General features: G+C 42.2%; 1 protein-coding gene across 1 annotated transcript in view; it reads right to left on the bottom strand.

Annotated features, from left to right (window-relative positions):
- Positions 1 to 8,544: 8,544 nt before the first annotated feature.
- The window catches only part of LOC149314052 (protein Wnt-6-like), a 57,977-nt gene continuing 55,390 nt past the window's right edge, over positions 8,545 to 11,131 (bottom strand). Inside the window, exon 4 of the mRNA XM_089523366.1 lies at positions 8,545 to 9,784. Coding sequence (XP_089379492.1) covers positions 9,323 to 9,784 — 462 coding nt within the window. The 3' untranslated portion in view covers positions 8,545 to 9,322. The remainder of the gene's footprint in view (positions 9,785 to 11,131) is intronic.

Raw genomic sequence — 11,131 nt, 5'->3', positions numbered from 1 at the left:
ACAGTAATGTTTTGAGAAGCCATTGGAAGAAGTGCAAGGATGGGGCGTTCCAAGGGAGTTCCAGAGTTTGGGAGCAGTCCCCAAGAGGACCCTCTCCCTTGTTCCTACCAAACAAACCTGTGAAGGTGGTGGGACTTCACCAGATGATCTTAAAAGTCTAATGGGCTCATAAAGGGAGATATGGTCCTTCACAATACCTGGACCCAAGCTGTATAGACTTTATAGGTCATCACGAACACTTTGGATTGTGTGCAGAAATGGACTGGTAGCCAATGGAGCTGTTGCAACAAAGGAATTGTGTGCTCCTTCTAACCAGATCCAGTTAACAACTTGGTTGCAGTTCTTTAGACCAACTGAAGTTTCTGAGCACATTTCAAAGGGAGCTCCATGTAGAGTGCAAACAGGATGTAATGAAGGCATGCACTGCCATGGCCAGATCCAACTTGTCTAGGAACAGGTGCATTTGGTATACTAGTGTTAATTGGGCAAAAGAACTGTGCTGAAACCTTGGTTTCCAGGTTCAGAGATGAATCCAGGAGTACCCCCAAACTGTGATCCTTTGCTTACAAGGGGAATGCAGCCTCTACTAACAGGCTGGATCCCTATACCCAGATCTGTCTTTCAAGTGCACAGGAGGACCTCTCTTTGGCTGGATTAAACTTCAATTTGTTTGCCCTCATCCCATCCAGGCACTGTTTTAGCAAAGGAACATATTCCTTGGAATTTAGATGGAAAGGAGTAATAGAAAGAGATATCGTCAGCATGATGCTGACCCCAAAACTCTAGACCACCTCTCTCAATGGATTCATATAGATATTAAATAGCATAGGGGACAAGACTGAACCCTGAAGGGCTCCACAGACCAATAGCCTAGGGGACCTGAGCAGGAATCGCCCAGTGGAGGGAGAGGAATTGATTTTTCTCATCAGACTCTTGTAAAGGTAAAGAAGTGATTTACCAATGTCTCTTTCTCTGTACTATTAACAAGAATTTGCTAAACTGCCACTGCTGGTGTTTCTAAGAGGTCCCCTTCTAGCATCACCTCCCACTACTGCTACTTCCCAATAGCTTCACTTCACTATTAGTTTCATTGCCTTCATAATTCGAACCAATTAGAACTACTTTTCTCTTCTTTTCTTTTCTCATTTCTTCTACTGATGCACTAGTTATTCCCTGAAGAGGAAGGGTGAATTTTAATCTGGTGTCTCCACTTTGAGCTTTCTAGGAGTCTGGGCTCTTGATAGAATCTATCCTCCTGGTGATATCAGCTTCTTGGATACACTCAAACTTCAGTACCATATTAGGGTGGGCATCCAAAAGAGACAAAATTATTGAGTGATATAATCTTTAATAAAATTATTAATAAGGAGATTTCCCCCTTCATATTTGTAATTTTAAAAGAATTTGCATTCAAGGAATTTTCAATTGCGGGGGAGACAGAAAAGGAGAAAAGAAAAGACTACTGTTCTTCAGGCTGTCCTTGTTTTTCTGTCCTTCCCTCTCCCCCCCCCCCCCCATACTTTTTGGAATCACCCCCACTGCTGCTCCAGAATCCCCAATACTGTTAGCCTCCTTGCTGGATAACAGCTAGGATCACCTGAGGATACTACCTGGTCAGGCCCAGAGCCCTCCCTGCCAGTGGGTGACCACAACAGCTTCTTTGAAAAGAGCAGATGTTTTGGGGGATCCTAAACACACACATCAACATCCATTCAAATATGAAGGCAAGTTCTTTGATCCGCCTCCAAGCGTTAATGAGATAATTGGTTCCAAGTGAAGATATCCCCTTCCTGCTGCTGTTTACTAAAGCCAAAGTGCTGACTTTACAGTCACTCTAGCAACAAGTTGATTTCCCTAGCATCATTTCCCTTAAACTCTTTTTCCTTACAATAGTTCTTCTGCCAAGCGCTAAGCTGCATAACAGCATGATAGGAGGTGTGTGAAGAACACATATTCATCCTCTCACAGGCTCCCATAACAGGGTTATGTTCATATCATTGTGTATGTTCTGGTATTCTCTAGATATGGATATGTGATTCTGTTCAGAGCTTGGATAAGTTTCTTTGTTGGAAAGAGAAATCCCAGAATCACCCAGCTAGTACAACCAGCATGTCCTAAAAGGAACTTTTCTGAGTTATGTTCTTTTATTCTGTGAATACACACTCATAGTATGTAATATTTCTGTTCATCATTGAGTGAAGGACTTGGACTTGGATGGGAGACTGCCAATGAACACCAGGTGCTATACAGTATTTCAGAGGAAGGATTTGCAAAACCACCTCTGAGGATTCCTTGTCAAGAAAACCTTATGAAATTCATGGATTGCCATACATTGACAGGTGAATTGAAGGAACACATACAAAGACATAAGTCTGGCCAACCTTGTTTAATTTACAGACTTGTTTAATTTCAGGCTCTTGTGTTCATCTTATTTCATTTTCTGGTTGTGAAGTTCCTGTAATATTGCTCATTTTTTATACTAATGGTTGCACTACAATTAATTTTACCTTTACAAATGGTTAAATTTGTTAAATTTTTGAATGTTAAATTTAAAATAGGTACCATTGCAAACTTCAAAAGGCACATTGCTCCTTCTGAAGGCTTCCAGAAGAGGCGATTCACTCCAACCCTTGGGTAGGTGGAGAGGGGGAGAAAACAGCACTCTGTGGAGTCCAGATGGGTCAAGGGCTATAAAAACAGCATGGAGGACCAGATCCAGCCCCAAGAAACATGCTTTTGTCTACCTTTGCCCTAAGGGAAAACTATCTGCTAGGGTAAAGTTTTAGTACATGTACCTGCCATTCTTTTGCATCAGTTGCAGTTTCCCCTGGTGGTTAAAAAAATTATTATCCTGAAAAGAAAATGCATGCATCTGTATAAAACAAGTAGTTTGGGTGGAAACTGAAGGATATATTTTGAGATAACATACTAATAGATTTAAGGAGTCTGAAGAGTGATTTTGAAAGTTTTAGCAAAAACAAAACAAAACTGCCAATCAGTTTTTCCAAACCAAAGGTTGCAGCATTACATGGATGCCTTCTGACCACACCTCCAGGTCAGATGGATTATTAATGGGCATGTCATTGAACAGGTCAACATTTCACATTAAGATTATCACACCACCAGCTTTTTTGTGATCTGGGCACGGGCTGAGATCAGGCTGGGACCGTGTCTTATCGCACAGTTCCATGTCAAGATAATTCCCATCCCATCCTTCTCCTGTTCCTGGCTAAAAATGCTTCTTTTCTATCAGTGGGAGGTGTTCCAACTGGGGATGGGATGGTAATGATCTGGACACGGAGCTGTGCAATAGCACATGTTCCCTGCCCGGTTTCAGCTTGTGCCCAGATCGGGAAAAAGGGAATGCGATAATTTGGCATATTTGGAGATATTTTCTCAAGAAAAATGCTCCTGGCTACCTCAGATTACAGTTACTAAAGGCAAAAGGTTAAGGAACATCTTGAGTAATGCTGAGCTTTACCTGGGGCATAGGTGGAAACTTAGTAGCTCCAGCACTCAGAATATTCACAGAACAGATGACCTTACAGCCCTTACATGAAACTAAGATAAGTGATCATCAGTATCTTTAAAATTGCCTTTTAAGATCTCTGTTTTCAGGCACTCTGGTAGCCCACGTGAAAGGTGAAATAGACTTTAATATATATATTGTGGTATGTGCTCTTAAATCCCTCATTCTGTATTGACTTAAGCTTTTGCCTTATGAGCAATTCTGAACATCCTGAAAAGTACTTCCTTTTACACATACACATATGAACTAGTTCAAAGATATAGCTATGTTAGTCTGTAGAATAAGTATGTAGAGAGATCTTGTAGCACCTTTGAGACTAACCAAAGAAAGAAGTTGGCAGCATGAGCTTTCATAGACTTAAGTCTACTTCCTCAGATGCATTTGGACCCCCAAATGCATCTGAGGAAGTAGACTTAAGTCTACGAAAGCTCATGCTGCCATCTTCTTTCTTTGGTTAGTCTCAAAGATGCTACAAGATCTCTCTACATAGATATGAACCAACTGCACCAATGTGCACATTTAGATCACCATTGTAACCTTAATTTATGTACTTGGGGGCTGTACAGACTGGCATCTTTGCCTGGCCTGGGGGCAGTCAGGGTGTGGCATCTACACAATACATGCCCCAACTCCACCCCCAGACCAGTGTGACACTGCGTGCTGCACCACACAGTGTGTGACATCACGGTGCTCTTCTGGCACTGCATCTATATGATACAGCACCAAAAAACATGAAAAAGCCATGGTGTCATGGCTATGGTACCCTTTCCATGGTGCAGAAAGGACACACTTTTTGCAGTTCCTTTTTGCACAGTGGAAAGGTGAGATCAGGGCCATAGCATGTGGTTGCTACAGCCCCAATCTGGCTCTGTAAGGGTTGGCTGCAGCCACCCTTTAGGGGCAGTCTGTACAGCCCCTTACTTAGGGGAAAAAGTTCAAATAAGGATATGGCAAAATTTGATGAAAATGCTTTCTCACACTGCATTGGTGATAACAGGACTCAATGCTGTGAAACCTTCCTTTCCAGATTTTTCTTCCTTAGAGCTTTTACAGCTCCAAGATTGTCAGTCAATGTTCTTTGGGTACTTGGAGAGACTACCAGTTATGCTGTGTCAGGAAAATAAGCTAATTTTCAGGCAAATAAGCTAATTTTCATTGTATTTTGAGATGTTCCATTCATGCCTTCACGAGATTCAAAATTTTGTCCCAATGGTTAGAATTAAAAAAATTATCATTTACTGGAAGTTCAAATATGCATCATCCATCATATTGTTTCATTTGCTATAGCAGCACAGAAACCTAAATATTGAGAAGTCCCATGAAGACTTGATATTTTGACTGTTAAATCTGTATGTTACCATTTGCACTAATATTGTTTTATACTCTTGTTTTATGTTTTTAACAACTTATGGTTAGAAAAACAAATAAGCCTGTTTTCAGGGTGACACAAAGAAAGACACTATAACTATCCAGGGTCATCTTTGACATAATTCTAAGTTTTTAAAAACAAGCTACCCAGTGTGGTGCCATCAGCATAGGACTCTGGGGACAGAAATCCTGGGATGCACTTGACAGACTCATGAGGAAGGCCTTCAAATGCAGCTTGGATGGTCTATCACATTTTGAAGTAATATAAACAAGCATCTAAAAAGATGCTCTGTAAGACTTAATGATCTAAACACCACCCCTCAAAGGTCAACATTATCTAATGGCATTACTGATACCAATAAGAAACTGCCTTCAAGAGCTAGGGAAGGTGCTTTTGCTTAGGGTGGGGAATGATCCTGCATCTGGAGTAAGAGGATTGGTTTGGGACCTTAGCTGCAGTGGCTAAAAGAGATGAACTGGAACAGTCGATAATTAAAAACCGTTGTAAGGGGAACTGGGACAAGCATTGACACTGAAAAAAGATGCCTTGGAGCAACTGTATTGGGAGTGCCTTTGAGCAGGTTGTCCTATAGATGTGGGCAGGGATGTATCCCTGAAAACCCCAAAACCAGCTGTCAGCTTTCTGCTGTCTCTGTGTGTACCCTCCTGCCCTGTTTTAGGGAGTGGTCTGAAAGCCACAATCTAAGATGGGTGACGATGATGGTAGGGAAGGTCCAGCATGACCTGCAGTGACCCCCTCCAGTTATGCCTGGGGCAACAGGGCCCATAGGAATCCCCTTCTGCTGCTCCCACCAGGCTGGCAGAAACCTCTCATTATCTGCTTGTGTTGTGGTCAGGTTGACACATGGCTTCACTTTGGGAGAATCAGAGGTTCCTATCCTTGTCATGGTACACTGAACTGTCCCCCTCTGTGCAGCCCGGTTGTAGCACAAGAGAAGCAGTGAACCAACAGAGGCCAAGGAGAGGTCTGTGCATGTGTGCCTGCAGGCATGTACATATTCATGTGCAATCCCTTCTGTGCAGTCATGTATAAATGTATGTCTCACATGAGGGCAGTCACTGCCTCCCATGATCTAATTACCAGCCATTCAATACTAAGGCATGGGAGGGCAGCTTTATTTTTCTTTCTTTCTTGAAACACCACAAATACACTGTGTTTACCTGTTGTTGCTGAAATTCTCTGAGGCTGCATCTACACTGCAGAATTAATGTAGTTTGATACCGCTTTAACTGTCATAGCTGAATGCTATGGAAGTCTAGGATTTGTAGATTTTTTTTAGATATCTCACAAATATCAGTCAGAGAACTCTGGTGCCTCAACAAACTACAAGTCCCAGGATTTCATAGGATGGAGCCATGACACTTAAAGCAGTGTCAAACCAGGGACGTAGCCGGGGGGGGGGGGATCTTGGGGTCTGGACCCCTCCTTCCATTAGAAAAATGAATGGTGTGTGCTGCTGTGCCGCTGCACTCAAGCCCCATTATAATGGTGGCACTTAGTCTGGACCCCCCCTTCCTAAAACCCTGGCTACGTCCCTGGTCAAACTGCATTAATTCTGCAGCGTGGAAGCAGCCTGAGGCTACTGAACAAACCAATATGCTCTCACACATGTCTCTGAAAGCCTATGGTGCAGTGAAATGAAAGTGAATAGAGTTCTCATAGGCATTTGCATTCATATTCTGTAATCTTAAATCTCCCCACAGTAAGGCTCCCTAAAGTAAAGTTGGGATAGCCCTGGCTGGTCTCAACTTCCCAACGAGCTTTCTCCGCAATGGCTCCTAAATTGTGGAACAGCCTTCCAGAGGAGATCTGTCTGGCTGCCTCCTTGGAGGTTTTCAGGGGGGCAGTCAAGATGGAACTCTTCTGATGAGCCTACCCACCCCACCTCATTTAAGATATACAGTCCCACCCTACCTAAGATTGGAACAATTCTACTCCACCGTTGCTCTGATAGAACTAGTTTAATTGGCTCTGAAGAAGCTTATTGCCTCTTATTGTATTATACTGTATTTTATTGATGAGTTTTGTATATTTTTATCCGGTTTTACTCTTGCTTTGATCCACCTGGGAGAAGCAGGAAAATATAAATAAAATTATTATTATTATTATTACTATTATTATGCCTTTATAGCAAGTTGGGCCCATGGGGCATGATCACTCTGAATTACCAGGGCCAGCATAACATTACAGAAACATAGAAAGAGCACTTGAAGAAGAAGAATTTAGCAAAAGTGCAAGGGAGGTTTGACCACATTTAAGGAGAGCTCTTCAGCTGATATAGCACAGTACAGGCATCCAAGAGCAACAAAAAGCCATCTACTGGTCTCATCAGAAACAACACAAAGACTTTTAAGTCCATCCCTTTGCCAGATTCCAGGAATAAGGAAAGATGTAGTACCTTTGTATATGTGATGAAGAATACCGTCAATCAGGACAGAACTCTTGCAAGTGTCCAGCTAAGGCATCTCTTATATTTCAGATGGAACTAGGGGGTGGCTGTAGAAGATATCAAATAATACATATGATTGCATGCATGTATTCCTTCTGCATTCCCTTGGCACACACACCTGGGAATTTACCACAATAGAGATGCCTCTGGCTCAGCAATCGAGTTGTACTCTTTTCAGCCACATGCCATGTTACATTAAACCCCTTGCGCCCTCTGGTGGGGCAAAGGGCTCATCAAAAAGAGTGAGAGTAAGAAACAGAGTAGGAGACAGAATGAGATTCTGAGGTCTGGTGTTCATTTTTATTCTTATGAAGGAAATTACTAGGGGGGGGGGGCAAGATTAATCAAGGAGAGATGACCCCAAGCTGACACTCTAAGAAGCAGGCTGCTTTAAGACTAGGATTCCTTAATATGCGTGTATGAATTTGGGCATGTTGTTTCTCTAGTGGAGATGTTTCCAGATGAAACTTTTTCTGTGAAATTATATTGTTTCATTCATGGAGGTATGCAGGAGGTTCAGATAGTGTTTTCTTCAATTTGTAATCCCCCTGTGTTTCCTCTTCATTTCTGGCATCTTTTTTTTTTTGGGGGGGGGGGTTAAATCAGAGCAAAGCTGTTAAAAATAAAAGATGGAACACTTGCACAATGCCTTTTCACTGCAAGCACTAGGAACCATCCACTTGTAGCTCCTACTCAACATCTAGAGTTTCTTCACAGTTTATTGTGAACTGACTGTTGATACTCAAGGGCACTGTGTTGAGTTTAGCTTCAGAGGAGAAAACACGTTGCTTTAAACATACACGCAAGTACTTGTCTCTTTCTGCTGTACTAATTTTAAGGACACAATCTTATCGGATTTATGGTAGAAGTACAATTTAAGTGTAAACAACAAATCTTATAAAATGAGAACTTCCTTTTTGAATGACAACTAGTCATCCAAAATGGCCTCTTGTCATGGCCACTTTAATCTAAAAAACAAATAATAATAATTAAAAATGCTTCCAAGCTCTATATCAAAGGTACAGGATTTACCATTAAGACTAAATTACTCCAAACCCTATACAGGCTTTCTTGGCACTAAACACATCACCATTCAACCCCAGTGTCTGTAGCTCCATAGGAGTTATTTTTTATTCTCAACTGATTTGCAATAAACACTATTATCCTAGTCACGAACAGAGATTAGGATCATTTCCCCACACTTTACGACATGCTCCCATGTTGTTGTTTTTCAAATGAAGATGCTGCAATGCTAGAAAAACCCCACCTTCATATCACTCATTGAGTAATTAAGTTACTAATGTGTATTTAATGCACTTGTTAACACTACATTTTTCAACATTGGATAAAAAGCACTGACAGTTTTAAATAACTTTATTAATATAGAGAGAAATGGCAGCCCCAGCTGATAGGAAGCATGTTAGCCATAGGAGTGACTATTCTGGAAATCTCTGCTCTTCTCTCACAGTAAAGGTCCATTAATAAGTGAGGCTCAACACATCTCTCCAAGCAATCTGTGCATGCACCATGGGCAGGGAAAACCCACAAAGGGCCAGACTTCATGAGCTGGTGATGATAGAACATAGCTGACACAGTTTCCATGTTTTTTTTTTCAGGAGTCCAGGCAAGCAGGCAGGTTGGGAGTGTGGGCACCTTTGGGAGCCCTTAGCTTGACACTGAATGCCAAGGACCTGCATACAAGAGGCTATAACCCAGTGCTGGGAAGGATTTGGAGACAATCTGTGCTGAGGTTTCAAGATGGCCTACATCTGGGATCAGTTTCTGGGCTCTCTTCCAGGCTGCCCTCTGACTCCAGGCTAGACCAGTTTTATTCCCCTCGTCCCCATAAGGGCTTTATTAGACTTGGCTGTCTCTGCAGTTTTGTGGCAGGTGGAATACATTCCTCTTCTGTGTGCTCTGTGCCATCCCTGTCCAGTGTCCTTTACTTGGTCCCTCAAATGCACAGGCTGAGTTCTTTGCGCACCGTGCATTTCCGACATTGCACGACACAGCACCAGTGAAAGCGGCAAAGGCAATTCTCTTCTAGGAGTAGTGTGTCATCCCGATGACCACGTCCACAGCACAGCAGGTCACATCCGCTCATGTCCAGGGCAGTGCTGTTACACACTCGCCCACGTGTGCCCAGTGAACCTGTCTTGCGGTTTGCAACACAGAAGTCAGGTGAGTCAGCAGAGTAGATGAGATCCTGCCGGTCTGGTGGCTTGATGTTCCGGCCCACAGGGATGAGCGTTTTGCCATCATTGCCACCCATTACTTTAAAAGCCCCATTGAAGCGTTCAAGCAGGCGATCACCCACCTCCCGGAAAGGGGGCATCTTCTTCCAACAGGTACGTAGGGCACAGGAACCTGAAAGGCCATGGCACTTGCACTCTGTCCTCATGTGGTCCTTCACTGCCTGCAAAGAGGAAAAGGGACAGCCACTGAAGAAATCCATTCATATCTCCAATAATGCTCTGCAATAGAGTGATTGTTGAAACCAAGGCCAGCTTTCGATGCAACCAGTTAGAACAGAAGTGAGAGCAGATTGACAGAAAGTCTAAAAGAAAGAGTTTGGGGACATTCTCCTCCAAAGTGTCAAGATCCAGTATCTGTTTAACACCACTGCCAAGAGTCATGTAAGTGCAGCAAAGAAACATTTATAAGAGCACAAGAAGAGCTGCACTAATGTGACCAGATCAAAGGCCTATCCAGTCTAGCATTTTGTTCACAGTAGGGCTATTCAGTTGCTTATGGGAAACCCACAGCAACATGAATGTCACACACACACACACGTGCTGTTATGGCTGTTGAGACTGGATATGTCTAAAGGGCCAAGAAGGACTCTAAAGAAATACATCCAAATGGATTCCCTACTAACACTTCTGGCATCTATTGTCTTAGACCAGGATGACTAACTGGCATCCCTCAAAAGAGCTCCTTCCCCCAGGACAATTTTCTGTTGTCCATACCAAATCTTAATCATATGTAATTTTTTCCCAATTGCTTAGTTTCACTTTGAAGAAAAAAGACAGCTATGGGTATGCTTTAATATTGTATAAACAGATGATTATTGTATTGCAATCTCAACTGTGTTTCAATAAAACAAAAGGTCACATTTTATAAAGCACATGTATTCCTTGGCTTCCTGAACTGACAAATGTCTACTTTCAAGCCATTTTTAAGCCTTAGAGGAGAACACCAGCAGGCAATCTGTGAGAGAAATCAGATAATTCTGGTCTTCAGAGCAGTGTATGGGGAATATTGATTTGCCAAAAAGTGCTCTCTCTCTCTCTGTATTGATAGCATCATGCTTCTGAAATTAGATGATCAAGGGGTTCATATTAGAAATGAAAGAGATGTCACACCCATGCAGGTTGTGATAATCTAGAAACTGTAGCCCAAAATAACAACAACAGCAACAACAACTTCTCCAAACTCTGAGATATCTCAGATCACCATCCTCTGTCATCTGACATGGACCAAAGAACTCTGTTTGTGTTAATCTCTTCTGGAATGAACCTGCCATTAATGTGTTGCCTTCAAGGCTAATAAAGATGGGACCATGAGAAATAACAATAAAATATAGCATTTATGTAGCACTAAACTCTGTAATGTAAATCAGTGCTATTACAGTATTTTCATATCGCAACAATAGACTTAAATTTAAGCCACTTGGCCAAATCCACCTAGACAGTCTGTTGTTCATATTTCTGTGATATCCTCCCCACTGTTGAGTTCTCTATGCATGTAATCATGTACATCT

The sequence above is a fragment of the Sceloporus occidentalis genome, unplaced genomic scaffold (genome assembly GCF_023333645.1).
Source record: "Sceloporus occidentalis isolate IW3139 unplaced genomic scaffold, rSceOcc1.0.p SCAF_4, whole genome shotgun sequence".
Taxonomy (NCBI): domain Eukaryota; kingdom Metazoa; phylum Chordata; class Lepidosauria; order Squamata; family Phrynosomatidae; genus Sceloporus; species Sceloporus occidentalis.
The sequence above is the reverse complement of the archived record's forward strand: the minus strand, read 5'-3'. Positions and strand labels throughout refer to the sequence as shown.